This window comes from Exophiala bonariae (genome assembly GCF_035927105.1).
Source record: "Exophiala bonariae strain CCFEE 5792 chromosome Unknown scaffold_8, whole genome shotgun sequence".
NCBI lineage: Eukaryota > Fungi > Ascomycota > Eurotiomycetes > Chaetothyriales > Herpotrichiellaceae > Exophiala > Exophiala bonariae.
This window is the reverse complement of record NW_027042483.1, coordinates 832,834-860,119: the sequence shown is the minus strand read 5'-3', so window position 1 is coordinate 860,119 and position 27,286 is coordinate 832,834. Positions and strand designations below refer to the sequence as shown.

General features: G+C 49.8%; 11 protein-coding genes across 11 annotated transcripts; 5 read left to right on the top strand and 6 right to left on the bottom strand.

The window, feature by feature from the left end:
- Window positions 1–253: 253 nt before the first annotated feature.
- LTR84_012739 (uncharacterized protein) lies at window positions 254–2,118 on the top strand (the record flags this gene model as incomplete). The annotated part of the gene is made up of 3 exons (XM_064856256.1): window positions 254–545; window positions 684–893; window positions 941–2,118. 3 exons carry the CDS (start codon window positions 254–256, stop codon window positions 2,116–2,118), a joined length of 1,680 nt encoding a protein of 559 aa, XP_064708156.1.
- A 64-nt stretch (window positions 2,119–2,182) lies between these two features.
- LTR84_012738 (uncharacterized protein) lies at window positions 2,183–3,715 on the bottom strand (the record flags this gene model as incomplete). The annotated part of the gene is made up of 3 exons (XM_064856255.1): window positions 2,183–2,795; window positions 2,849–3,477; window positions 3,527–3,715. 3 exons carry the CDS (start codon window positions 3,713–3,715, stop codon window positions 2,183–2,185), a joined length of 1,431 nt encoding a protein of 476 aa, XP_064708155.1.
- Window positions 3,716–6,828: 3,113 nt separating this feature from the next.
- On the bottom strand, window positions 6,829–8,451 carry LTR84_012737 (uncharacterized protein; the record flags this gene model as incomplete). The annotated part of the gene is made up of 5 exons (XM_064856254.1): window positions 6,829–6,993; window positions 7,067–7,358; window positions 7,418–7,711; window positions 7,793–8,161; window positions 8,213–8,451. The coding sequence occupies 5 exons, from the start codon at window positions 8,449–8,451 to the stop codon at window positions 6,829–6,831; spliced, it is 1,359 nt and encodes a 452-aa protein (XP_064708154.1).
- A 2,089-nt stretch (window positions 8,452–10,540) lies between these two features.
- LTR84_012736 (uncharacterized protein) lies at window positions 10,541–11,954 on the bottom strand (the record flags this gene model as incomplete). Its single annotated transcript, XM_064856253.1, has 2 exons — window positions 10,541–11,862; window positions 11,918–11,954. 2 exons carry the CDS (start codon window positions 11,952–11,954, stop codon window positions 10,541–10,543), a joined length of 1,359 nt encoding a protein of 452 aa, XP_064708153.1.
- A 1,937-nt stretch (window positions 11,955–13,891) lies between these two features.
- LTR84_012735 (uncharacterized protein) lies at window positions 13,892–15,816 on the bottom strand (the record flags this gene model as incomplete). The annotated part of the gene is made up of 5 exons (XM_064856252.1): window positions 13,892–14,041; window positions 14,219–14,350; window positions 14,399–15,256; window positions 15,304–15,364; window positions 15,767–15,816. 5 exons carry the CDS (start codon window positions 15,814–15,816, stop codon window positions 13,892–13,894), a joined length of 1,251 nt encoding a protein of 416 aa, XP_064708152.1.
- A 406-nt stretch (window positions 15,817–16,222) lies between these two features.
- Window positions 16,223–16,841, top strand: RPS14 (ribosomal protein S14, S11; the record flags this gene model as incomplete). The annotated part of the gene is made up of 3 exons (XM_064856251.1): window positions 16,223–16,292; window positions 16,359–16,431; window positions 16,529–16,841. The coding sequence occupies 3 exons, from the start codon at window positions 16,223–16,225 to the stop codon at window positions 16,839–16,841; spliced, it is 456 nt and encodes a 151-aa protein (XP_064708151.1).
- A 360-nt stretch (window positions 16,842–17,201) lies between these two features.
- LTR84_012733 (uncharacterized protein) lies at window positions 17,202–18,557 on the top strand (the record flags this gene model as incomplete). Its single annotated transcript, XM_064856250.1, has 1 exon — window positions 17,202–18,557. The coding sequence occupies one exon, from the start codon at window positions 17,202–17,204 to the stop codon at window positions 18,555–18,557; it is 1,356 nt and encodes a 451-aa protein (XP_064708150.1).
- A 338-nt stretch (window positions 18,558–18,895) lies between these two features.
- RPS16 (40S ribosomal protein S16) lies at window positions 18,896–19,530 on the bottom strand (the record flags this gene model as incomplete). Its single annotated transcript, XM_064856249.1, has 4 exons — window positions 18,896–19,186; window positions 19,269–19,340; window positions 19,398–19,420; window positions 19,485–19,530. 4 exons carry the CDS (start codon window positions 19,528–19,530, stop codon window positions 18,896–18,898), a joined length of 432 nt encoding a protein of 143 aa, XP_064708149.1.
- Window positions 19,531–19,944: 414 nt separating this feature from the next.
- On the top strand, window positions 19,945–20,538 carry LTR84_012731 (uncharacterized protein; the record flags this gene model as incomplete). The annotated part of the gene is made up of 2 exons (XM_064856248.1): window positions 19,945–19,965; window positions 20,023–20,538. 2 exons carry the CDS (start codon window positions 19,945–19,947, stop codon window positions 20,536–20,538), a joined length of 537 nt encoding a protein of 178 aa, XP_064708148.1.
- A 211-nt stretch (window positions 20,539–20,749) lies between these two features.
- Window positions 20,750–21,689, bottom strand: LTR84_012730 (uncharacterized protein; the record flags this gene model as incomplete). Its single annotated transcript, XM_064856247.1, has 2 exons — window positions 20,750–21,500; window positions 21,553–21,689. 2 exons carry the CDS (start codon window positions 21,687–21,689, stop codon window positions 20,750–20,752), a joined length of 888 nt encoding a protein of 295 aa, XP_064708147.1.
- A 1,560-nt stretch (window positions 21,690–23,249) lies between these two features.
- Window positions 23,250–27,209, top strand: LTR84_012729 (uncharacterized protein; the record flags this gene model as incomplete). Its single annotated transcript, XM_064856246.1, has 2 exons — window positions 23,250–26,801; window positions 26,853–27,209. 2 exons carry the CDS (start codon window positions 23,250–23,252, stop codon window positions 27,207–27,209), a joined length of 3,909 nt encoding a protein of 1,302 aa, XP_064708146.1.
- Between the last annotated feature and the right edge of the window lie 77 nt (window positions 27,210–27,286).

Genomic DNA, 27,286 nt, shown 5'->3' with positions numbered 1-27,286 from the left:
CCGTCGATCAATTTGGCGACACGATTGCTTCACCGCTGCACTTCAACATCGTTGATAACGAGGAGCCCGCCGGTAAGATCTCATTACAACTAAGAACGGAATTATTCACGGTCGACAATTCTCAAGTCAATACCAGCGGAAGTGAGAAGCCAAAGGATCACTTATTCATGCCGCGCTGCCTACTTGAACGTCTACTATTTTCGCTGCCGATTGTTGGCGACTTATTGCTAGACCTGCTTTGTCATCAAGAAAAATGAGCGGCAAACAGTTTCATTTCTTGTCACCAAGTGTAGCAGGCGTTGTAGCAGATCAAAAGGTTGCTGCTGCCGCCAGAAGCGAAGCTAGGTCTCATGCCGCCAAAGTTTCGTACCCTGAAGAGCACCGTGTCCAGCGAAGGTCGACCGGTGCCAGACTTTCTGCAAAGGAAAGTCCACTCAAACAAGGCCGAGCAGGATCTAAGGATAGTCAAAGTGATCAACAGAGCGATACCTCTTCTTCGGAGAGCATCACGAGCTCCCAAACCAATGTCAGCAATAATCCCAAAGGTAAGATCCACCGTACATCTCGCATCCATCGAGAAGGTTGGCTCACCACGCGCGATACGATACATTTGTATCATCGCCGCTGTTTGGATTACACACTTCCTTCTACAAAGATCCTCAGCACTAATGACGAATAACTAGGGCACACCACTGGTCAGCCCAATGGCGCACGTGTGAAGGTTTTAAAGTTCAGACAGTATGAAAGGAAGGATCGATCGAGGAAGAAAGCGGTCCCAAAGGCAAACCCAACACCTGCCAAAGTGCCCAGAGCAATCAGTAAGAGCACTCTGGATCCGTTCGTCAAGGCTTCAATCAGTCTGTCGGTTCCTGACGAACATTTACTCCATTTGTGTAGGTCACCTTAACACCAATATTGAATTGGACTAACATGAAATCAGACCTATCGACAGTCCCCGACGAAGTCTATGGAAAGAGCTCGGGATCCGCCTCAGAGGTTGTGCGTGAGGGTACGCTTGCAGTCATAGCACGCAATGACATCGTCTTGATGTGGCTGCTCCTCACGATTGAATCCCAAGTCGTCAGTTTTCAGCCAAGCAAAATGGATAAACGACTGTCGATACTCACAAGGCGGGCTCAAGCATACAAGTTGATGAAAGAGAAACTCGACAATGATGCCAATGCTTCTCTTGATTTCGCTTTTACCGTATCCGTCGCATCGAGTTGTGAAATGCGCATGGGGAATTTGACCGGAGCGGAGCAACATATCGCGGCGGTCAAGAAACTGCTGTCGCTACATGGTGGCTCAATAGCGGTCAGAACCATAACTTACCCGCTAGGACTCATGGTAGTTAACAGCCTTGTCGAACTGGGCCGACCGGGTCTCTTCAATAGTCGACTTGACCTTCGAGACAAGCTGAGAACAATGACGTGCAGGTTACACGATTACCAGGCATGGAACCACTCTCTGAGATCCGAGATCAGCCCCCATTCCCCCATGAGTATCCAAAATTGCTTATCGCCTTCATCCGACGAAGACCTAGCAGACGACTCCTGGGGAGACGCTTTAAGAAGAAGAACACGTGCATTCAGTACAGATTCCGCCCTTGGAAAGTATGTCGCCTTGCCTTCCACTGAACTAGACGACGCAACCTACCGGTTTCTGCTCGGCGTTCTCTACGTCATCAACACCGCTTTCTGGGACTTTCGAGACAGTCCTAGTACAAGTAACGATTATCTCGGAGAACTCATGAAGTCTGTCGAACTTAGTATTGCAGCAAATTTCGTTCTTCGAGCCGGTGGATCTAAGCTTCCCTCGTTATTGATGCTCATGATGCTGGCACACAAGGCTGCCAAGGATGATGGACGCGACGCATCTACAAGCGTGGTGTTTCATGATGAAGAAGTCTTCGAATTTGTGAACCTTGTCATGATGAGTGGCCCTATTATTCGTATGAGGGTGCTTAGTGCATTGTATTCATGGCTAGTGACCTCTCCGTCGACAGTGGACGATCTTTTTCGCCTCGGCGACGTTGATTTCAACATCCTTCGAAGAGAAGTGGAGGACGTGTGGGTTTCCGACCAGGCACGCCGTCTTGCGAATCTACAGTTGAGTTGAGAGACAATTATGGAACGCTTTTTGCATTATATGCTCGATTGCTTTGAGATTTCGCGTCGTCCCTCTACACAAATCCTCCGATACCACCCGCAAATCTTTCGAATATACTCAAATCGAACTCCGCAGCCAAAAGCTGATATCCCTTGCCATTGGGATGGAGATAGTCACCACCTTGCAAAGCATCGGCCAGCTGGCTTGGCACTGTCTGATTGCGGAGGATCTGGTCAAAGTCCAGCACTGCATCAAATACGCCCGATGTACGGATGAAATCGTTGACCTTCTGCCTTGTCTGTTCTCTTGCATCGCTTGTGTAGGGCTGCAGGGTGCTGTTACCGTTTGGTGCTGAGAAGGGTGTGATTGTTGCACCAAAAATCGGAATGCCGAACGCGTGGACTCGCGTCGCGATTTGACGATAGGCGCTGACTAGGCGATTATACGTGAGCGTCTGATTCGCGGCGTCGGTGGCTGCGACTCCAATGTCATTGACACCTTCGAAGATCATGACGTAGCGCACACCGGCATGGCTGAGGACGTCTCGATCCAGGCGAGCGAGGACATTTGGACCAAGTCCATCATACAGTATACGATTACCGCCTGCAGCAAGATTGGATATCGATAATGAAGTTGCAAAAGGAGATGCCGAGGATTGCAGGCGAGCTAGGACCAGGTCCGGCCATCTTATGGCCATCTTCAGCATTCGACCTGAACATTGGAAAGAATGGGTTCTCACCTATTATTCTGATTGGTATCGCTGCCTCTACCATCCGTAATGCTATCTCCAATGATCGCAAAGTTGCGATAGTTGGCTGGGGACCAAGCTTCGAGGGCGGAAATGAAATACCTGACGACAAAAGTCAATAAAATTGTGAGAGACGGAAGGATCATGACTTGCCAGTGTGCAGTTGAGTTCAAGACTGGCCCGGTAAGATTGGTCGCACCGACCTGATTCCCAACTGTCATCCACGACGTTGTTCGGCTGCCAGGATGGCTGGTGATCGATGAACCGTTCTGTCCCGAAGCCAAATATATCGTAATTGCCAGATTCGATTGTGCCTGGACTGTGAGATTTAGCGGATCAGAGACGGCAAGCGCTCCATTTGGAATGGTGATCGATTCCTCTCCACCACTAAAAGTTACGGTCTGCAGCGTCGAGGGCTGAATGGCCCCGACTCCTGCAGAGCCGTTGAAGGGCAGACCTATTGTTACCGCGGTGATGGGCAAGTCAGTCAGGCCAAACGCATTCGAGATGCGTAACCGGATTTGCTCAGCACCGGTCGTGACGTGTACTGTCTGCCGTATGGTGCTGTTCTTGAAGATGACAGCCGTGTCGTTCTGATTCGACTTGTTCGTCAGAAACCTCTACTTACCACGGATGTGGTTGTGGGGACTGGTGAGAAACAGAACATACATATGGCACAGGAGGAAGGTTTGCAGGTTCACAGAGCTGTGGCATCGACGCCCAGGTGTCGATCCAGTGTCCACCAGCAATGCTCGCCTCCGTGACCAGGGCTTGCTTCTGGAGAGCGCAACATAGGTTTACGCAGTAAGTGAAGACTGCAAGTGCAATACGCATCCCACAAATGCTACTGGGCCACATCGCTGAATATGGAACAAGACTATGTTCGAGCGGGTTCCCTTGTCGTCAATAATGTGATATGATAGTCCACACCGAGCTAGAGCCATGCGTCTTGAACCATTCAGAGCTCGAGCGTTCCCGTGCCCGTGGGCTCAAAGCACCTTTTGAAGACTGCCATCATGAAGGCTAGTGGATGAATAGAATCCCCCAAGCAAGCTTTACGCCACCCAGAAGCTTAAATGACCCCGGAGATTCCAGATGTAGATATTGGGGGCTCCTCCGTCTGTATTGACGCAGACATCGAAATTGCGGGGTGTTATGAAGATCCCAGGTTTAGGCTAATAGGACCATGGGAGATCCATTCATGTGGGAGCCATGGATTTCCATGCTACCCAGAGTATCTGTACAAGTGTGAAAGCATGATGTCGGGCCAAGTGCTCTCAGACCGGAATTATAAGTCCAGACCCCTATCACATCGTCTTCGAGCGAATGCTATGCTCGGTCGACGTATCACCGTAACTTCCCTTGCAACTGCAATGGAATGGCTGTTTCCACGAGACTTATGCAAGCCATTGGCCACAAATAGACTTGTTTCCCGAAGTCAACGTTGAATACGAGCTCGACTCGTTCTCTCCAATCAATGACGTACATGCGCTGACAAAGACCATGCTCTCGCCAGGGCTGATTGGTATCAATGGCAGAGTTCTACCTCGTGCTCAAAATTCCCGCCTTCCACCCTGGTACTTCGTGAGCAGAACCAACCCAATCTAGCATTGCATTGGAAGGCATACGCCACAAGAATGTTCAGCAGAGATTTTGCGTTTCAACAGCCACAACTGTCCCGTAGTCATGATGAGGTTAAGGATACCCAACTGCTCTGCACATGCAAGGATTTCAGTTCATCTTCCCCATCTAGGGAGCACAACTAGCTCTCGGTGCGAACTACTCTTTGAGCACCTGGTGAACCAGAGAATAGTCTTGGAGACTGTGAAGATGCATCCAACGTCCGAGATATGATAGCCGAAAGGGACAATATGGCCCATTCATCCACAGATAGCAGCCTGGATGCCTATCACACCCCCCATGGGCCGAGGCCAACCTCCACCCAGAGGATTTTCATTAATCAGTACAGCACAGACCGCACTCAAAAGAAACATGGTCCTGGGAAATGGGCTGTTGGGTCATATGTTCAGACAGCGATCCACCAGCGAAAGCGTTCGGAAGCGGATGAAAAACTCAAGTTGAGCGTTAGGAACTCGATTAAGCTAACAAGCTGGAGGCACATTCAGCCGCAGCAACGACAGAATGGATTTAACGGCGATGCCGATGTTGGTGCTCGTCAGCATAATTCGAGTGCAAGAACGAGTAAAAAGTCTCGGGCTAGAGGTCAACAGAGCCAGATTTCGGCTGGTACGTTTCAGGTTGATGTTAGTTGCACCTGCCTAGGTCTGAGAAGCATTGAACAGGTGATATTTTCCACACGCACGCATTGTTGGATCCCAAAACAATGTTGGATATGGGTCCTGTCAGTGTCCTTGGTCTAGCCGATCCTGCTTTGGAATCATCACCCGAAATATGTCGGCGATCGTTGTGGTTTGGTAACACTCCAGAGACAATACTTTACCAATTCACTTGCTGACCACCTCACTGAAAATTTAGTCTTGGAGACCTTTGTTGCAAAGGTCTTCCCCTTCTCACCAACATCTGGAGAGCATAGTCATTGGCTTGTCTCCTCAGCCGCGCGCCATCCATATCTGCTATTCGCAGTTTCTGCGTTGGGAGCCTGGAGTCGATTGGCGATTGAAAACGAACATGATCGTTACCACACAGATCCTCTTAATCCAAGAGGGTCTGATTACCATGTCACCAACTCTCATGCTATTTGGCTTAAAATTCAGGCAGTACAATTGCTCAATTCCGCCATTGGTCAGGGAGCGACGTCTGATGTTGAGAGTGTTATATACTCAATAATGTGCCTTGTGCTGATATCGGTAAGTTTTCCGTTCTGGCTCTTTCCACAGGTATCGTAGAATTGATACTCGTAGACTATAACCCATGGAGAAATCGAAATCGGGATGCACGCACACGCGCTTTGGCAAGTCCTTAAACTTAATGACAGTTCGAGACAACTATCACGCCATGTGCTTTCACCTGTGGTGGCGTAAGTTCAAGTTGTGTTTCAGGAGTACGTCAAAGCTAATCCATTGCCAGTTCTGGCTATGTCTCTTCGTCGATCGTGAAAAACCTGCCAATTTATCCACCACCTAGTGAGCCACCGATTTCCGATGTGAACCAATTTTTCACCCGACTTTATCATCAACAGCCAGCATTTGGTAGATTGGGGTTGGCGTTCCGAAAGGCTCCGCTTCATCAAATTCTCACCACGAATTTAAAAGCCTGTCTGGTAGAACTACAGCACATCTCGGTGTTGACCGAGTACTTTCGGTTCGGTCGTGAGCAACCAGACCGTCACCAATGCTGGTATTATCACAGCAAATGCTCGAAGGCTCATTTTCTTCTCGTCAGCAGGGTGCCTATAATCGTAGAACAAGTCGACTACCTCAGAGAAGCACTCAGACTTGCGCTACTTATCTTTTGGAATGCGAACATCCAACTTCATGGCCGCAAATCAATACTATATCAACGACTCGCGGGTGATCTCAAGGCTGCACTGTTCGCCTCGGACTTGGCAAGGCTGCACAGTGGATACTGGCCCCTATTGACCTGGATCGGATTTCTAGGTGCTTTCATTTCCAGGCACGAAGCTGAGCGACCTTGGTTCATAGCAATGATTGCCAGTTTCACGACATCTCGAGGCATCATTGCCTGGGACCAACTAGCTTCCGAATTCAAAGAGTTCTTTTATCTTGAGAACATTTATGGTCGAGGTTTTACCCGGATTTGGGATGAAGTAACAGTTTTCGCCACATCAGATGTCTAGTTGTACATTTGTTGACACCATGAACTTCCACGCTTGAGAAGCTGTTAAAGCCGGAACAAAAGGTCTAATCCCACATTACCGCTAACACCTGCGCTGATCGAGGTCGCAAAATTCCCTTATTATTAGCTGTTACACCCGCCACATAGCCATATCCTAGAAAAACCGAATGCTCCAGAGTGTGCATCCCTGTCACTCAATGGCCCTTTGAAATTTTGGGCTCCTCGCCATACAATTTTAGCTTCTTACCGAACAAATCCGTACCGAGACATGGTGCGAAAAACATCTTCCCACTGATTGAGCGGCGGATTGTCCCAGCAGCCACCACCAGCCACATAATAACACAAATCACAGCAAGGACCTAATATCTCAGATGTCAGAATCTACCGGGCTGCCTTTGGACCAATCGGAGGGAAAAAGGGGGGGAAACTTACACATGAAAGAACTTTGAAGAACCGCGATTCCAATTCCTCACCAATCGTCACCGTCAACAGTGTAAAAACGGCGACTGGGAAGATGAAGCCCCACCAACCCATATTGAACGGGAAACCCCCAGAATTGACAATCATCATGACGGCAACGACAAGCCACACGGTGGCGAAACCCCATAATATGATGCCGAGCATGACGCCCACGATGTAGAACACGTCCCCTGCGCCTCTCACGTGTGGAAGAGCGTCAGTCAGTGGAAATAGCGTCTTCGCAAGCTTTCCGAGAGTCATGATCCTGCAATGGATTGTCAGTTACCGGTCCAAGACATCCATTTGGTGTGACGAAGTACTTACGAAAACCCTGAAAGTCCTAATGGCCCGATCGGGAGGAGGAGCGAGACGATGACTTCTCGCTGCAGTGGCTTGTGCACCGTCATGCGCAGGAAATAGAGTGTCAAGATGATCCAGGACAAGGGGGAACCGATGCCCCAGAATATGTAGCTGATGATCAATGTCCACAATTGGTGCTGTTGATTTGGGAGGAATTTGGCAACCGTCGCTCCTGAGGTTGCTGCAATGACGACCGCGACGATCGGTATCAGGTATAATGCTGTCATCTCCTCAAGATCGTGTCTCTTGTTCGACATTCTGACCGATGTTAGTGAGTGCTCAAAAGTCAAAAACACACGGAGATCCGGAAAGGGGTTCTAAGCAACCCCATCCACTTACATCACAAACGTCAAATGGCAACAGGTCGTCAACGCCAACAAACTGACGATCCACCATAATACCCAGGCAAAAGTAGCCATCCCATGACCCCACACAGGCACGCACACCAAGACCGTCATATTGACAAGTGTCGCCAATCCGACGGGGAATGTCGCGAGGAACAAACTCTGGTGGGGGTGTCGCAGAACCGCCGGCCATAGTCGCGGATACATCGAGTATCGCAGGGCGGTGATGATGCTGAAGAGGACGAACAGCGTTATATTGAGGACGAAGAAGATTACGGAGATGATTTGGAGCCAGGATCCGTTGTAGGGGAGTTGGTGAAGCAGGAGGGATAGCACTCCCGTGCTCATGGTGATGATAAACCATCTGCGTGAGATTGTTAGTGATGAGTCGGCGGATTTGACGGCATGGACTCACGATGGTGTGAAATTGAGTATGATTCTTCGAAGGCCTCGGGCTGCCAGCACATCTTCCTGGGAGGAGTTTGGCTTCCCGTCGATATCGGGAATGGATTCGGGCTTGACATTATCGTGGGAGACATCTTCTCCTTCCCCATTGATGGGCTGCTCCTCCAGGTCTTTCTCTAACGCAGGATTCTGTGCCTGAGGCTGGTCGGTGCGAGTGCCGTCCGTACTGTTTGTACTGGAAAGTTGCATACTGGCAACTGAAGCGGATGGTTCGGATTATAATGTAATACCACAATTGGCAAAGAATTTAATCACTATCGTATGGCAGGAAATGTTTCGACTGCTGATCCAATGTTTGAGTTCGAACGACGGATGTATTGAGTTGAGCATCTCATCATCCCATATACTCAGAGAAGAGTTTATATCACCTGCCCGCAATATAGGAGCACCGGTAAGGCAAGCTGTCACGGCATTACCAAAGTGACTAATCCCGGCGCTCGACCAGGCTGCGATTCGTCGATTATGCAGCGTGAACCATTAGCCGCAACGTTCGCATACAGATTGGGAAACAATTGCAAGCCACCTGCTTCATCGACTGGCTTAGGTAACGCGAAATGCAGCGTTTCTACTCTCATTGCAGATTCGGATACGGGGGATACTGTTGGACCAGCCAATTGTGCGAGGGATTCCTTTGAGGGGTTTTTCTATTCGTATTGGTTTGTTGGCAGGGGATAGCAGGCGAGTAAGAAGCTAGGCTGTTTTGATACCTACATATCATCCATTCTCAATGGTTGAGGAGTGCGGTAAAGCGGGCCAGTTGTTAGGTAACTTACACGGAGCATCGGCATCGGAGCTTAAGTGCCTGGAACGTCGGGGGAACTGGAATATCTCTCACCGGTGGGCGCTGGACAGGACATGGCATAGTTCTGCAGTTGGTCCTTCAAGTTGCCGCAGCAAGTATCCGGGAGATGATGATGATGATATGCCTTCTGCATGGAAAGAAGGAAAGCGTGGCTGCAATCTAGTCCGGTGCTGTGAAAGCCCCGGGGGTGTAGCTGAGCAGTCGAAAATGATGGGTTCTGGGAAAATATCCACGACTTTTGGAGTTTGTTGGATCATGGAATTGTGGAGATTAGGAGGTCGTTCGTCCCAAATCGGGATGCTACGAGTACGGCTAGATTCCTGGGGCAATGAAAGGGCAAAGAAATGCCTTCAAATTCTGATTTTGCTGGTTCATGGAAATGCGAAATTGGTTGGTCATTCATCCAGAACAGGATGCCTCGTGCGGGGGGAAACTATCGAATGAAAAGGTTGCGAAATGCCTTCGACTTGTGATTTTTGCTGGCTCATAAGTTACCAGATGTAGCAGATAATTCGGTCAAGATAGGATGATCCTGATTACGTAAGACTCTCACGCCGCCTGGCCAATGAAAAGGCTACGAAATACCCCTCTGTTTCTCAATTTTGCTGGTTCATGAATTACCCAAATTGGTAGACTGTTCGTTCGAAATAGGATCATCTTTATCAGCCATTGAAAGGGCGACAAAACGCCCTTAACTTTTCATTTTGCTGGTTCATGGACTACTGAGATTGGTAGGTTGGTAGTCCGGAACAGGATAGCTAGTGGCGGGGGGTCAATCTAAGCATTGAACAGTACGAGGTACATGTACGGTAGATGTACGGTAGAGATCTATCTGCGGTAGGAAAAATGTCATTGCTGGCTTGTGAAATGCCCGATCTAGCAGATTATCATCCGTAAAAGGCAACGGTCCGTGGAGTGGAAGATCATTCTATCTCCGTGTTTATTGGCGTAAGGAGTATCCAAACTAGTGATCACCTAGGTAGGTAGTTCTTCTGAACTCTTCAAACGGGAATCTGCTCTGGCACCGCGCGCTCAGGAAGCCAACGAGTTTCAGCGTTCCTCGGACTTTTAACGGTTGGGATGCCAACCATACAGAGAAGGGCAAGAAGTGATCTCCTGGTAATGGGGCTCTCTAAGCACTGGACCGCTAGGTAGTTAGGAGAGGGCACCAGAACGCATCGATCTTGTCTGTCTGTTTGGATCGTTTTTGATTTATCATTGTATCAAAGCGCTCTTTGCAAGAGTGGCCCGTCCGTGGGTGATCCACGGATTCGTTCCCATAAGCAATTCAATTTTCTCTAACGTGGCCTCATATCCGTTCCCAGAAATCTCAAATAATTGGGAAGATATCAAAAGTCTTGTATCATGTGCGCCTCGCAGTCCTAAATCATAAAAAGTAATGAAATACGTCAAGATATTTCATAGCCATTGGACTCCAATGGCAATGAGGTTGCATGCTACGGCCTCTCAGGAATTTTACAGCCTTTGGTTCTCGAAAGATCTCCCGTGCATTTCATAACCTTGAGTTGCTGGTCGAGATTTCTCGCCCGGTAGGCTACCAGATCGTTTGCTCCTGAAGGTGGAAAGCAGGATGACGGCCATGTAGATGATGAATACAACTACCGCGACGATGCTGTACACAATGACGGCGTATCGGGGAACGTAGCGACTGCCCACCGGGCCAGTCTGATGAAAGCCCAGTCCGCCGTTAACGATGCCGAATGCAATCATGATACGACCCAGCCAACGGTGACCACTGCCCATGGGGCTGCGCGTGCCATTTTTGCGGAAGTGCACATGTTGAGCGAGACCCAAGGCGGGTTGGGCAACTGCCATCCAGGCAAAAATGATGTAGCCAATGATCTGATGGTACCCATCGAGCAAACTGACTTGTTTCGCTAATTGCACACCAAGGCCAAGTCCAACAATCATTAAGATGATGCTGACTACTTGTAGTGGTGCGTGTATGAACCTGACTTTCTCGGCGTGGGGTAGATAGATGGTCAAGGAGGCCAGGGGAAACATGACGACGAATGCCAATGACATGACAGCGGCGTGGCCGGAGCGATAGGAGTCGTTAGGTGTGGTGCTCTGGCTTGAACCTGAGGATGAGGGGTTGGAGCTCGCCAGAGGTCCGCTGACTCCTCCACTGATGGTAGGGGTAGTCGTGGCCGATGTTTGAGACACAGTTTGCGAAGCACCAGTCTGGGAAGCACTATTTGTTGCTGCTGAACTCTCAGAGGCGGACGGATTACTGACTGCTGCAACAAAGGGATTGGCAGAGTTTCCACCTGTTCCTGAGGTCAAATCCAACGACAAGGTGCCAGTTCCATCATGCTCTGATATAGAAGCGTCGGTGCTAGTTGTGTCAAGCGCGTTGCCGTTCTTATAGGCATATATCCAGCTGCTGGAGGAGCTAGTCGCATCCATGCTGCCGCCACTCCAGCTTAAACACGAGTCACATCGAACATTAGCGACCATGGACCCATCGTCAGTGATGCCGGTACCTTCGAGCACGAATATCGATGCATCAGAATTAAGTTTGGGCTCAACATGACCAGTACCGAGTCTGGGTGATACAGTGACATTGGTGCTGTCTGCCGAATAGACAATGAACATATTCGCGCCAGACATACGAGAACCTTGGCCAAACCCTATCCATTCTGTGCCCTTGGGAGCACTGATTTGGAAATAAACTGAGCCGCTTCCAGTGGAAGCAGTGTTCTCAGGTACATTGACAGCTAGGCCAAAGCCCTCACTTGATGTGAACTGTGCAAACTGTGCTGTGGAGCTGGCCACTATAAAACGTTAGCGATAACGAGTTCGTCTCGAGGGCGATCAAACACCACCTACCGAGGGCGCTCGCGGCCAAGATTCGTCTGAACACCATGGTTGTTTCAGTGCTGGATCAACAAAGCCGACGGCGATATGTTATGAACAAATTGGAACTATATCGACGTGTTCAATAATGTTGAAAGTCGTTATCAAGTTGACAATCAGTATAAGTTGGAAGGGGGGAAAGTCGCGTCGCGTGGAAGGTCGGGGGTACTTTTATTGGAAAAATCCTACCCTTTTCAGGCCTGAACAGCTCAGACCATTTGCCGTTGAATAGCAAACTCTTTACTGACAGTAAATTGCAGTGGATTGCGTGTCTCCATGGCTTGCCAAGGGGTAGCTCCAGGGGGGAGGAGGGACAAGAAGATGACAAGCCGCCCTAGCATTTCATGCGGACTTTCACAGCCCCCTTGCCAGGAGGCTTGCTCCAGGCCCTCCAATGAACTTTCCCAACGGGCCATGACGCGGCTCACTCATTGGCTTGTCACCACAACGGCAATGAAGTCGTCATACACTTCGTTATTGTCGGAATAGTCATCATGAAACATCACTTTGATCACTGGTGACAGAGAAGTTTATGGCCGCACGGGGGACACCCGAGTCAGAGCGAGATTGTCGCGTGTTCACATTGAACACTGGTGACCAATTCAAAAATAGACCACATTTCAGATGTCCGGAGGAGATCCCAGTTCGGGGGGTGCCACTTTCGAAATTTGAAAGGAAGGATGAATGGGCGCCTAACCCTTTTCCTTCTAGCTCCCGATGGGCTCACACTTTAATTCCTTAGCACATTGCTTGGCAACACCTCTTCCGAGATTCTTTGGAGCTTCTCTCCCACCCGGCTCGACTTTTCTCTGATAAGCCGGTCGGGAGTCTGATTTTGAGGGCATGTGAATTGGAGCTCGCATCATTGGCTCCTCAAGCTTCGCATGGATATGCCATCCCACTTCTGGGAACCGTATTGGGCGTTATTCAACAAACGGCCAAGAGCTCAACTACCGAATTGGCAACGGTAGGCGTATCAGATTCGGTACCTGATTGTCCATCTGCCGCGAGCCACGTCATAAGTGCCCTATCAGAATGGCGCGCATGTCAATACCCTCCGTGTCTACTCCTACGAGTACGTGTGAATACCCAGGTGAGGCATAAGGCCAGCGCAGAGCACACTGTCAGCTAGGTTCAGGAACAATGTCCCCCAGATATGATGTATTCAGGTGAGCCTCAGGCCCGGGTATGTAGCACAAATGAGCCGCAAGATCGTGGATTACGCGTATACATGCGGCTCATTACGGTGTCCGGCTTTCCAGCATGGCGTGTTGAGATGGGAATATGGTTGATATCGGAATCCTCTTATCAAGTGAACAACTACCGGATTGTGTTCGGCCTTCCGATCGCCGGCATCAGATTTTCTTCGTCGACACTCGGCGTGACAGAGAGGGTTCTAATAATGGCAGATCCCGAGCACATCATCCATGGTCGTCAGGCTTCAGACGAGACACGTAGTCGCCGCATGAGGCCAAAATTTATCCACCGGATGCCAATGATACCATGTGTGAAACGTCGACATGAAGTGATTACAATGCCCACACTGTCATTCAAAGAATTGTGGCTATTCCCATTGGTAGGAGTATTTCCGTTGTGGCACACTCGGATAGGCATAGTCTACGAAGGACGGCGGTTTTCCTACACTCGAGCCGAGTCGTTGATCGACCGCCTCGGACACGAAACAAAAACTATTATTGGCATCTTTGCTTGTTACCATGCACCGGGAATTGCCCTGGTGTTCACACCTTTCACAGCTGTGATATTTGTTTAACCGATCGAAGGATTTTATCAGAGTCATTTCTAGACCTTTCAGTGGCGATGGAATTCCTCACCAAGCCTGCATCGTCAGATCAAACGATGCCTGCTAGTTAAAGCCCCTTCCCGTGAAGGCCTATAGGTCGAATCAAATGCTGAGAAATCGCTGTTCCGATAGTGCCTATGCAGGCATCAAGTCTTTGTGTGCATCATGATCTCTTTGATCATCTCATTACCGAGCCGCACAGCGTCCGGAAATCTTGGTGCAAAGTACTGTTGAATGTTGGTGAAGCGCTCGCGATATGCATCGAAAGCACCAAAAGAGACACACTCGGACCATGCCTAGGCGGAAATATTGTTAGCCTGTGAAAGCAGATGCTTGTCCTATATTGCATCAAGCAAGACATCGAACATGGAAGGCACTCTTCGCTGTTACGAGCACTGAAACATGCAGAACATAGCTCATGGTCTTCGTATATGCAGCTGCACGAGGATAGAATTGGAGATACAGAGACTTACCCGAGCAGCAAAGGTGAACTCTAGATCATCAGAGCGAAAAGTATCATCATCTATCCCTGTATTGATAACTTCATCAAGCAGTTTCTCATTACGAAACAGATATTCTGTGACACCGAGCCAGATACGAAAGAGCTGGATGATGGTTAGGAATAGACCTAACCCTGTTTGAGGACTACTCACTGGAGTGGAACATATCATGTGGTCATAGGGAACGATACCAAGCTTCCACCAGCAATCCACAATCGCTAACAAGCTTAGATGATTGTTGGGTTTCCGCTGCTTGGGTGTTTCTGCCAACGAGAATCGATCCAGGACATCGTCGGCGAGCAGGAGGGTCTGATCTGCTGCGTGCGAGGTGAAAACCGCGGCTCCTGCAGTTTTGACTCTGTGCGCCAATTCCTCTCGGTGACCACCTAGCATCAATTTAAACAGCTCGGTCACGGATTGCGCGTATTGACGAATTTGCTCTTTTGCTGCGGGGTTGAGGATGGCAAGCCCAGCATAGACATGCCACTTATTGGCATAGATACGCAGAGTGATGTTGATCTTGACGTTCTCGATACCTCCGACGTATCGATTGATTTCCCATGGAAACTGCTTGTTCGCAGCCCATGCTGTACCCATGCTCAGGAAGGCAGCGTGTGTGACAGCCTGGGTATCTGCTGTAATTCTATCATGCTTTTCTCCTGAAAGGAAGACAAACTTTGATTTGAGACATGAAAGGATCTCCACGCAGAGGTCGACGCTCTTTTGTGAAGCTCGGTGCTGAATGACGACAAGTGGTTGTCCCGTGGGATCTACTGCTGGGCCATGTAAAGAATGACAAGATACAATTTCAACATCACTAGGGAGGTATTTGTCGAAGGCGGCGAGTTCTGGAGCTTTGCACGAGGTTTGGCCGCCAACTATAGCGCCGACTTTGGTTGAAGGGCCATATTCAGCCACAATTTTGCCAATGACCTCTGCCTCGACACTGTAGATGATCCAATCACTGTCTCGGGAAACAAGGTGACCATTTGGTAATATGTTTATTTTGTTCTACATCTGGTCAATCATGCTTCATCAATGTTGCTGATGACACAAACCTCATTCGCGTACTCCTTCTGGAGTGCTTGAAATTTGTCTGGTCGATCACAAGCATTAACTCTGCGGTTGACAATCTATCAGCTTAGAGTCCTTCTCCGATGGCCCGACTGAGTCAAATTACGAATCTGTGGAGAGGTATGTTAGTCATCATTTCAGACAAATGTCATAAGATGAAGTAACGTAGAAGGTGTTTTCCTCAGACAAATAAAAATTAAGGTAGCGAGTATTTTACATCAGTGACAACCAACACAGCCGAACGCACCAAGATGGTGAAGCAAGGCCATGGAGATTATGCTCGAGCCAAATGCACTCAAGTCATCCTTGAGAAAAAAAGAAGGAATGGGGGAGATGTTGACATACCTTGAGATTAAATCAATCGGGGTTGACGAACGAATTGCTGGAAAGGCAAACTACAACAGCTCTGCCTACCTCCAACCAGCTTCACTAAACCTTCTCGCATACATTCGGCCCATGTCGCCCATGCCGATGATGCCCACTGTGGTGTTAGCCATTTTGTCCGGTAGGGGATGATCAAGGGAAGATAAGATCTTGTTGAGACGGAAAAGTATAGATGTCTGTGAGTGCATAACAAGCAGAAGTAAGAAGAACAATCTTCTCAGCTGCTGTCCACTCTTGTTCAGACAGGAACTACTGCCGGTTCCTTGAACGTTGAGTCATAATGTTGATGATTGAAGGAGTGGAAAAGCTCGAGTCTGGAAAAACGAAAGACTTTCTCGAGGCTTTGCCAAGACCCGTGTCCTATCTGGGTTAGACACGTCGGGTATTTAGTCTCCGGCGCTAGTCATTTCTCCCACAATCCCAACTTTCGCAGGCACGAATTTATGTGAAGTTTCCCTCTATCTCCCAACGACAAGACAATTACACAGCACTTCACAAGCCCTCGCTGTCATCATCAAAATGCCTCCCAAGAAGAAGGTCGAACGCGCCGCCACCGAGAATATCTCGCTCGGCCCCCAGGTCCGCGAAGGTGAGTGACAACTTGGAAAGGCTTTTACAGTCAAAGACCAAAAACTGATCGAAATGTCTTATGCAGGTGAACTCGTCTTTGGCGTCGCCCGCATCTTTGCTTCCTTCAACGATACCTTCGTCCATGTCACCGATCTCTCGTAAGTCCTCTCGCACACCACATTAAAAGCTGGGAATCAAGTTCCACACACAACGGGATCAGAAGGTTCAAAGGCTAACAATCTGGGTGATTTCCAGTGGCCGCGAAACCATCACCCGTGTGACTGGCGGTATGAAAGTCAAGGCCGATCGTGATGAGTCCTCTCCATACGCCGCTATGTTGGCTGCCCAGGACGTCGCACAGCGATGCAAAGAACTCGGCATCACCGCTCTGCACATCAAGATCCGAGCCACTGGTGGTAACGGCACAAAGACACCCGGCCCCGGTGCTCAATCTGCTCTCCGTGCTTTGGCCCGATCTGGAATGAAGATTGGCAGAATCGAGGATGTCACACCCACACCTTCCGACAGCACGCGACGCAAGGGTGGTCGCCGTGGTCGTCGTCTCTGAGCGATGTGCCAGTCTCTTGGTGGATCTGGAAGTTTTACTACTACATACGCCCGAGAGGGTTCAATGATATGTCGGTCTACGATGGATGCCAATGATCCCCAACAATATTACGCGAAGAACGGCATTTTTCAGCCTGGTCTTCAGAAACTCCAAGCAGTTTTCATCTATCTGCTACATACAAAATGGCAGATGATGTAAATGATTCATGAATCCCGATCCAGTGCCGTATTCAATTTCCTCGTTCGTGATCCTGTTTTAGTTTTACCAAATTGCAACCGCATACCCCTCAAACTTGTCGGTTTAGCCTTGCCCCTCACAGAAATAAATCTTCCCCAAAACCACCATCCAAAAACCACCACCATGTCTGGTTCGCAATCCGGCAGTCTGATTTTCCTGAATCTGCCTCCTAAGACATTTATCGGTCTCGATCTCATCACGTTTAACTCATCTGCCCAGTTCCAAGGAATCCACAACATCCGACATGGCCTGCATCTCCTCTACAGTGGGACGGACGCCTCGCTTTCAATCCGACAAGGTCGATGGGTAAATCTGACCCCGGACGATCCGCGTCGGATCCTGCAGTGGAACGCAGACAGCGAGTCTCTCGATCTCCTCGATGACGAAGCCGAATCGGCGCAAAATGTGATCTCTTCAGCGAGAGACCCGTCCCGCGGATTACTCGACTACGAGGCACTGCAAGCTGCGACCAGCGATCTCGCCGCAAAACAGAGCACCAACAACGGCAATACATCTCTTAGGTCCACCAAACACCGTGATGGTGCAGAAGAAGGCGATGATGCCGAAGTGGAAGAAGACCAGGGCAATGACAACGGCAACAGCGACCCTGACGACCAAGCAGATCCCTCGACCTGGCAAGACCTGACGTCTCACATCTCACCGACGCTACTCACACGCATCCTCCAGAGCGAGTGGACCACGACGTCCGTCGCGTCCGCGCCATCCGACACAGAAACCATACCTGGGCTCTCGCACCTCGAAGCCAACGACGCCCTGCACCAGCACCCGCTGCATCTGACGGTCATCGACCTCAAGCAGACCTGGGCTGCCGACGATGTCGGACGCGTACGCACAGACCGCGCCCGCGACCGCAGCTGGTATCTGTCGACGCTTGTGGACGCGGTAAGTCTCGAACTCGTGGACACTGAGACCCCGTCGGCTACGGCACGGGAAAAGACGCAGAACGAGCGCAAGACAGTGGGTGCACGGGGTTTACTAGGGGAACTACAGTTCTGCTTCCTCATGGTGCTGACGCTCGCGAACTACAGCTGTCTCGAGCAGTGGAAGCGCATTCTCGTGGTGTTCTTTACGTGCCACGAGGCGCTCCGGGATGTGGAGCCTTATTTCGTGCAGATGGTGCGTGTGATGGGCGAGCAGATGCGCAGGGTAGAGGATGTGGAAGGTGGGTTGTTTGAGTTGAGGGATGAGGTGAGCAGTGCCTGGTTGAGACGGTATTGGGCGAGGTTTCGCGCTGCTGTGGATGTGCATGCTGCAGATGGTGGAGTGGAGGACTTGAAAAGGGAGGTCGAGAGACTGCAGTCGTTCTTTGAGGATAGGTATGGTTGGGCGAGTGAGAGGGATAGGCTTAGGAGGGGGATGTTGGAGTTGGAGGATGGTGAGATGGTAGAGGTTAGTCTGGCTGGGGTGGATGAGGATGAAGAGACCGGAGAGTATGCTCCTGTCGTTGTCGAGATGTAAGGACTACCAGGCTTGCGTGAAATTTTGAGATCGAGAATATATAAACATTCATTGCATGGTTTAATTTTGAATTCGTTTTCTGCATACCTGCAGATGGTCCTGGATGTCAAGAAATCCATCTACGTCAAGCGATTGCTCCTTTTCCGCATGGACGAATTTATTTCGCCATATGAACCGATTGCCAGTGGTGCTCCGTTCCCATGCTGGACGCAAAAAGCCATGTCCTTCCAGGTCCGATCGAGGATCCTTCGGCACAAGAGCAGCTCGAGAAGTCCTCACCATCCCTTCTTCCACATCGCCACACTCCCAACAACAGCGAAACCAGCCATAACAATCGCTTAACGGTAAGATTTCTGGTATCTGGCTCTGGCACCTGGACCACCGAACTTCTTGGGTTCCGACCGTCTGTTATCGGCGACAAGGAGTGTGCGGTCGTATTGAACAAGAGCTTGCTTCAGCGAGTTCTTTGTGAACTCATCGACGAATTTTTGGTAGTAGGCAACGACGGCTTTGGCGATCGCTTGACGGATGGCGTAAACTTGCGAAGTGTGACCACCACCGGTGACCCGGACGCGGATATCGATCTCAGAAAATTTGTCGAGACCAACAATCAGGAGTGGCTCGTAGACCTAAATAAAAAAAACCATCCGTGAGCCTTGATCCACCTCTCTTTTGTTTCTGACCTCTTATGGGACTTTGTGTCGTGCGTACCTTGAATCGTAGGATTTCGGGTTGGACGAGGTTGAGAGGTTTGCCATTGACTTTGACGAGGCCTTTTCCTTTCTGTGACAATCATAAGCTGCTGTTCCCATCTATCCACCATCGTGTTCGGAATCTAACCTTTGCGTGTGCGACTGCGGTGGCTATGGAATGAATTCGTTAGCACGACATTCCACCTTCTACATATCTCGAAATTGGGGGCCTCACCAGTCTTCTTCTTGCCGAAGCACTGTACACTCTGAGTGGCCGACATTTTGAAATTGACGGCAATTTACAGAGTTGATACAGTTGAGATATTGTCGGGTAGAGAGGTCGCTGTGAAATCGGTCTTCGATGTTGGTGGTCCGCCAAATTTCGTTGCGGAAAGTGCGACTGAATGCCAAGAGTGCATTTTGAGTTGGGGCCGGGATTTCATTGGCCAAAACTACCGTGGAGTATTATTACTTCTCTTGCAGCCACTACGGTGCGCGACAGATTCTTATGTGCTATAAATGCTTGGCACAAAACCCATGCTCTCGATTTCCGACAGCGAGCGATGATTTTGGTGGACAGTAGAGAGTTACTATCCAAACAAGCTCCGATCAACCGTGCTCGACATCAGGTTGACTGCACCTCTCATCGTACTCCGGACAGAAGCATCTCATGTCACGGTAGAGACTGAGCCACCATGTCTCAAGTTGTGGGCAAGGTATGCTGCGCGATTCCTGTATCATGCGTCTGAAAACTCCCTAACAATTCTCACAAGACCCGCCTGGCCTACTCGCGGACATGGCATCACATCGATATCGGCTCTGACTCGCGGTCACTAGGCCGAATCGCCTCATCCATCGCCATCTTCCTTATGGGCAAGCACAAACCGATCTGGGACCCATCAACCGATTGCGGCGACTACGTGGTTGCGGTCGGCTGCCACGATCTACACGTGACGGGCAAGAAACGAACGCAGAAACAGTACTACACTCATAACACGCGACCGGGCAGCCTCAAGCAGATGAGTTTAGACTATATGATGGAGAAGTGGGGTGGTGGTGAGGTGCTGAAGCGCGCCGTACGGGGAATGTTACCGAAGAATCGATTACGGGACAAGAGGTTGGCGAGGTTAAAAGTGTTTGAGGGGACCGCACATCCCTACAAGCACAACATTGTGAAGTTTGCCGGAAAGCCGTATCAGCCTGGGAAGGTGATGGAGGCAATCGAGGCACAACGTGCTGGGTCAATATCCTCTGCGCCGCCATCAATATCCTCTGCGCCGCCGTCATAGCCACATGACGGAGCTGTTCTGCATATTTTCACAGAGGCGTTTGAGCGAAGAAGGTAAAATTAGTCTCTGACAGGACTTGTATGACTATTGTTATCATATTATCTACAAAGATGGCATTGTTCTCATAAGACTCCCTCCAAGGATCCGACATCCGTTTCCTGCGCCATATATGCTATCTATTTCTTGACTATCCGAGATAACCTTTCATCGTCTATCGGGAAACTGTGCATTTGATCAGTCCGTTGGGATCCGACTGCGGCGCATACACCTCGGCGTCCTTGCCGGTATTCTTCAGTCCGTGATGCCACGACAGATCAATCTCGAAGTAGTGCTTGTTTGGCAGAGCATAGTCGACCTTGGAGACGAGTGGCTCTGCGGCGAGGATTTCTTCACTCATCTTGTACATGGTGTTTTGGACACTGGGACTTTCCTCGGTAGCGAAGAGTCTGAATGTGATCTCGCGCGCCTTGTCCCAGGTCTGATTGAATTTCGCGAGGTCCTTCTTCACAGCTTCCAGGTCTTTGAAGGTAGACCACTGCCAGCCTGCGTCCACAGAGGTACTGAGAATGCGGTCGTATACGTCGGGGAGGGTGGTGAAGTCGTTGCGGACGAAGTGGTGGAATTCCGACCCGGTGCTCTTGAGCACCAGGAGGTCGGAGATTCCAGACCGGATCTCAATGCCCTTGCCCTCATATACGTCGGCTTGAACCAGTCTCTTCTCGTTGCCGTCTCTGTAGAACGAGTGGGGATGGGGCTTTCCATCCACTGTCATTCTGGTCCATCGATGTTGCACAACAGTGATGTGCGCAGAGTGAATGTGTTTGTAGGTTTCGATGAAGTGTGTTCCTAAGATCGCAGCGAACTGTTCAGGAGGTGTAATAGGGTTCTGCTTTGCGATAATATAGGTGGTGTTCTTCATGGTGTCTGTAGCAACAACGACGCTATTGTCTGCTTGTGTGTAACTGCAGTTTTGTCAGTTTCCTGCGTGGATCAGTCTATATCGAGTGTACTTACGAGATTTCGATCTCGCCTTCTAACAGAACGGTGACTGTATATTCTACAACAGTATGGGTCTTGGTGGCTTCGTCCTTTTCCACTTTGTACACCCGGATATTATCCTTGCCATAACGGGCCGCAGAGAGTGAAGGCATTTTAGAATAGGATTGCAACCTCAAGAGTACTTTTGTAATGCGAACTATTGCGAGGAGGTCAACTCGTGTCAAAGAAATGCTTCAAGCTCTGTTGCAAAAAGAGAGGTCTGCCACTTCCAGTCTGGCCAAGGGACAAGACGAGCTTTATCTTTATATAAGATGTTTATTATTTCTTATCTGAGGGGTCCGAAGGTAAAATGGGCGCGACGGCACGAGCTGCGAGTTCATTCACGTCGTGCACCAATTGCACAGGCGTACGAATGTGAGAAGATCTTGTAGACCGCTGATCGTGACAATTTGGTAGACCCTTTCGCAGCTCTGGTCTCAATGATTGGGCATCGCTTAATCAAGCGGGCAGGCATCGCTCTGAAGGCGTGCGCCGGTACGATCAAAGACGCAACGGAGCTCGCCGATGGCGTTGGATGTTCCTGGCCTCATGCTTCCGGCCAGTCCAAGAACAGGTGTAAAACGGATATTACCATCTATCAGCTGATGGACAAGTCAACTTGCTTGGTCGTGTCCATTTCGGGTGCCTCAATCATACTGCTAGGCCACAGAGATACCGTCGTTGTTAAGAAGCCTTGTTCCTCGAAGCCCAGAATGATCTGAATGCTATGATGTCACCGCCTTTTACCGAGAATCGCCTTTCAAGCCACCAAGCCAGATCTGTGCTGTGGTCGAAACGCCATCTCTAGAACCGGAGGTGGACGCCGTACTCGTACACAGGATCGATTGTACGACTCGAGGAGTGCCGTTGAAATAGAATAAACAACTCATATTACTACTAAAGTGGCATAGCGATGGCTGGTACCATCTGCAATGGAATCTAGTTTCGGTATCAGTCGTGGATGAGAGGGACCGAGAAGCGAAAATGTCCCCTCCAGACCTGATCGAATTTAACTAGCAGTTGGTAGCTGCACATGGCAAATGGAGCTTAGAGGTTAAGGCTAGGGGTCCTAAAGATCCCTGGACACCTTAACCAGACCACGAAGAATGTTTAACTAATTTGTCCCTGAGTTGCTTAGGCTGAGAACAAATTGGGGGTTCCTGCGGGGGGTTGGTGGGCGGAGCACACAGACTCCAAGCGTAGACGTTATTCCATGCCGCGCTCCGCCGCGCCACTGCACATGGACTCGAGGCTGTTTCTCTCCATGAACAACACGTCTTACTCAAATCCGACATCTGAAGCTACTCACCATCCGAACGTTCTACGACGCTGGCGGTTGTGATATCCTGGACTACGCCTACGGCCTCGTCCTTTTGTGTACCTCTCACCTCCTCAATAAATTGGCGGATCTACTCCGGCCCTTCCACACTTCACCTCCCCATCCTGCGCTGGAGCAAGACCACGAAAGCTCAGAGCCAATGGTCTCCACATATGCGATCGCACTCACTGCAGATTCGAACTAGCCACAAGTGTCCATAACAGTGTTTCAATTCTAATGTCCTGAGGACCGGTCCTTGGTTGCTCCAAGAAGTCTCCATCCACGACCATCAAGTTGTGCTCGCGCTCCCCTTCTCGCTACAGTCCACGAGTGGACGGCCAAACTCCATGGCTCGATGGCCTCATCGGAACAAGGGTCAGGTTATTCGGTGACACCAATTCAGAGCAGAGGGTTCATAGGGCGTCATACTTCTAGGAAGAGCGATGACCTCTCTTTCCAGCGTCCATCCGTCAAAGATGGCCGCTCTCTGTCGGGTGGCAGTTCTCAGTATGGCCAGAAATCCCTCATCGCCTCCACGCAGCCGTCGGGGCTTCCGGGCAGTTTCAACCCGGAAATGAAGAGCGCCATGCAAGGAGGAAGGACGACTCCCCAAGCGGAACCCGGTGGTCTCAATCTTTCGCGGCTGCAAGTCCAATATAAAGATAGTGATGCTATTGGTATCTCGGAGCAACGGCAGGCGGCGGTACGGGATAAGATCGCGAAAGAAATGAAAATCAAGTTGGGAACAGAGAACATGTTGGAAGCCCTCTTGAGCAAGAACAACAAGCAGAGCAAAGAACAACGGCAACGAGTCGAGATTGAACTAGGAACATCGAACCGAAAACTTGCAGAATTGAAACAAGAACTGGACCAGGAGATTCTAAGGGCTCAAACGCCGACAACTCCGCCGAGCAAAAGAATCTCGAGTTATTTTAGAGGAAGCCCTTTGAAATCACCCCCCAGGGCGCAGGATCCAGACAATGACCCTGCTGATTCTGTCGATAGCGAGTCTCCTACTGTGGTCTTGACCGAAACTTTGCAGCAACTTGAAACCGATGGCATGCAACCCGACTACTATATCGAACGAGCGAACGCGCTTGTTGAGCTACTGAAGCGCAATCCCACCTTGAAATACGATCTTGCTTGGTCTGTTTTCAGTCTGAGGGTTCAATTGATGCTGCTGAGTGAGAGTTCAGATGTGGTTGCAGCAGGGTACAGGTTGACCCGACATGCGATTGCAGACAGGAAATCTCTCCAGACGATCAGAACTCTACACACAGATGAGTTGGTGATATTGTCTCTGGTCAAGAAGGAGAAGGCCGTCCTTGAACGTGAGCAGGCAGTCAAATTTGTCAGAGCTTTCCTCGATGTCAAGGACGGTGTTCGCGAAATTTCTCGTGCTGTGGTTCGTAGTCTGGTGGCAGTTGCTGAGACATATGATGATAGGCTCAAGGACATCTGCCTCCTGACACTTGCAGAAATTCTAGCAAAGAATACAGAGCTACTAGTTGCTGCTGATGGCATGGGAACTCTGACCGATGCGTTGGCCGACGGAACATTTCCAGCCCCTGAAGGCCTGGTGGCAAGCTTCCTTCACATACTTGATCATCCTCAACAAAGGCGATATTTGCATACTGGTCGTGAATTCGAGGCCATGTTTGCTCCGTTCACCGATCCACTTCTCTTGAATGGCAATGAGGAGAAGCTAAAGACCTGTGCGCAGGCCATTGCAGCAATGTTGAAGACATGGCCTGGTTTTCTTCTACTGGCCATGAACGGTGCGGCACCTTTACGATCATTGATTGACTCATTGGTCTATCCCATCACCCAATCTAGAGATACAGTCGTGGAGTTATTGTTTGACATTCTACGCATAAAGCCTCCCTCGTGGTCAAGCTCATTCCTCGCTGGCCGAAGGCTTACCACCTATGGACGAGTCAATACTGTACCTACTGAACAGCCTTCTCAACGTCAACTTGCCGAATACAGTGCCGACGGTAGATTTGATTTGACATACCACTTCTCTGCTCTGGTCCTGGCGGCCTTGATAAAGGCAGGTTTGATACCGGCACTGGTCGAACTCATCAAAGTTGAGGAGGACTTGACTTTGAAGAGAAAAACTACACTCCTCCTCACAGAAGTGTTGAAATTGGCTCACCATGCACTACCAGAAAGTATCAGCGCAAACATTCAAGTTCTTGGTGATCTAGTATCCCGCGTGGAGGAATTTGGCTCCGAAACTTCTGCGATCAATATGAGCATGATATACCAGATTGAGAGTATCAATCGCACTTTGAACCGAACTACGACGTCGAACACATTTGGACGGGCGATGCCTGGAGACGAACTGGCGGTCGGCCCGCAAGCTATTGAACGATCAAAATATACGGTCTTGATGGATGCGGACCAATTTCGCCAGGCCATGATCGACAGCCAAGTCACAAACCATTCCCAATATGTCAAGTGGAAATGGGACCTCATTCATGGCTTAGTGGAAGGGCCATTATTGAACCCTAAAAGATTGGAAGAAGCCATCAAGTCACCTAAATTTCTCAAGAGGCTTGTCGGCTTCTTTCGACCGTTCAAATACAGATTCTCGATGATTCGAAGTACCAGGCCGAATCAACGATACGTACGCACAGGATGCGCCTTGATGAGGACATTGACCCAGACTGCGGTTGGACTTCAGTACCTTGCAGAAAATAAACTTCTCCGACAGATTGGAGAATGTCTCGCACAAATTGATCCTCATAGTGGCATCACATCCGCTACCCCATTGTTTGACCGTCATCAGATGGCCGAGACTCTCAGTGGTGGCTATTTTGCTATGCTCGGAGCGCTGAGTCGTAGTCCTGAGGGTATGAGACTAATGGAACAGTGGCATATGATGGACATGTTCTATCATCTTGTCGAACTGAAGAACCGTGATGATCTCAATAAGGCCCTCCTCGGGAATATGGATTTCACTCTAGATTCACATCTTCGGGTGGTACTGTCCAAGGCACTCACATCCGGAGTCAAAGACATTCGGCTCTTCTCCACTAAACTTTTACGACGGTACGCCGTTGGTAGAGTCCAATATTCCTCAGGACTACAGGATCCGTCCAGCTCACACTGGGCATTGCGACTTGTGTTAACACAACTCTACGATCCAGACGTTGAGGTGTGCGAGACTGCTGTCAAAATTCTTGAAGAGGCATGCAACCAGCGCAGCCATCTTGAGTATGTGGTCAAATGCCGACCATCGTTAGATCACCTAGGAGAGATTGGCGCCCCGCTCCTCCTACGATTCTTATCCACGTCCGTGGGATATCGATATCTGAGCGGCCTAGACTATATTACACAGGAAATGGACGATTGGTTCCTAGGACGGAACGATGCGTACGTGGCACTGGTCGAGGCCTCGATATTACGTGCGTATATGGATGGCAGTTTTAACAAGACAAGCTTCAATGAGGATCCCGCGGTAGATCCGCATGAGATTGGGATCGCTCCCCCACATTTCTACCGCGAGCTCGCACGAACGGAGGAGGGGTGCAAGCTCTTGAAGCATTCTGGCCATTTCTATGAATTTTCGTCCACAATCCGGGATTTTCGGGTGGACGAAGAAGACGCAGAGATTTTGACAAAGGTCAAAGGATGTATGTGGGCAGTTGGAAACATTGGCTCCATGGATCTGGGTGCACCGTTTCTTGAGGAAGCGGATGTGGTCACTGCAATTGTCCGCATTGCTGAAAATGCAGAAGTCATGTCAATGCGCGGCACGGCATGTTTTGTCCTAGGACTGATCTCCAGAACCTTACATGGGTTTGAGATGCTCGCTGAAAATGGGTGGGAGACGACAGTCGATCCTCGTGGGAGATCACTCGGGCTCTGCATACCCCGAAATTTGGAGACTTTGTGCCTGGTAAGTTTCAGATTGTTGGATATTTGCATTGCTATGCTAACTTTATGCCAGAAATCCGTTGGTTCATCCACCCATACCCGAGTACCAAATTCTGAACATGAGGCCATCTACAAAGCAGCAACGACCGACGAAGACCCCGTCAAAGCGAAGATACTGAAATTGGTGGTCGAGATGGGTAATTCCGTCATGTACAAAAAGGCCACCGGTGAGCTTCACACGATCAAGGTAAAGCAACCTGCACATTTCTCAGACACCGAGCTGTTTCGGAAATCTCTCAGCATTCTCGAGAGTCATCATTACCGTCAACAAGCGAGACACAAGATCTTGAATCTTTTCAACCCCAATGTGATGAGGAACATTGTACTGGACGAGGAGTTGGGAGAATCGACTGGATCCGATACGGGCTAGATACTGCATGTGGCTGACTTACCGAGTTGGGCATAAACATGAGTGTAGCTTCGAGGAGTGTAGCCGCAACGACTACC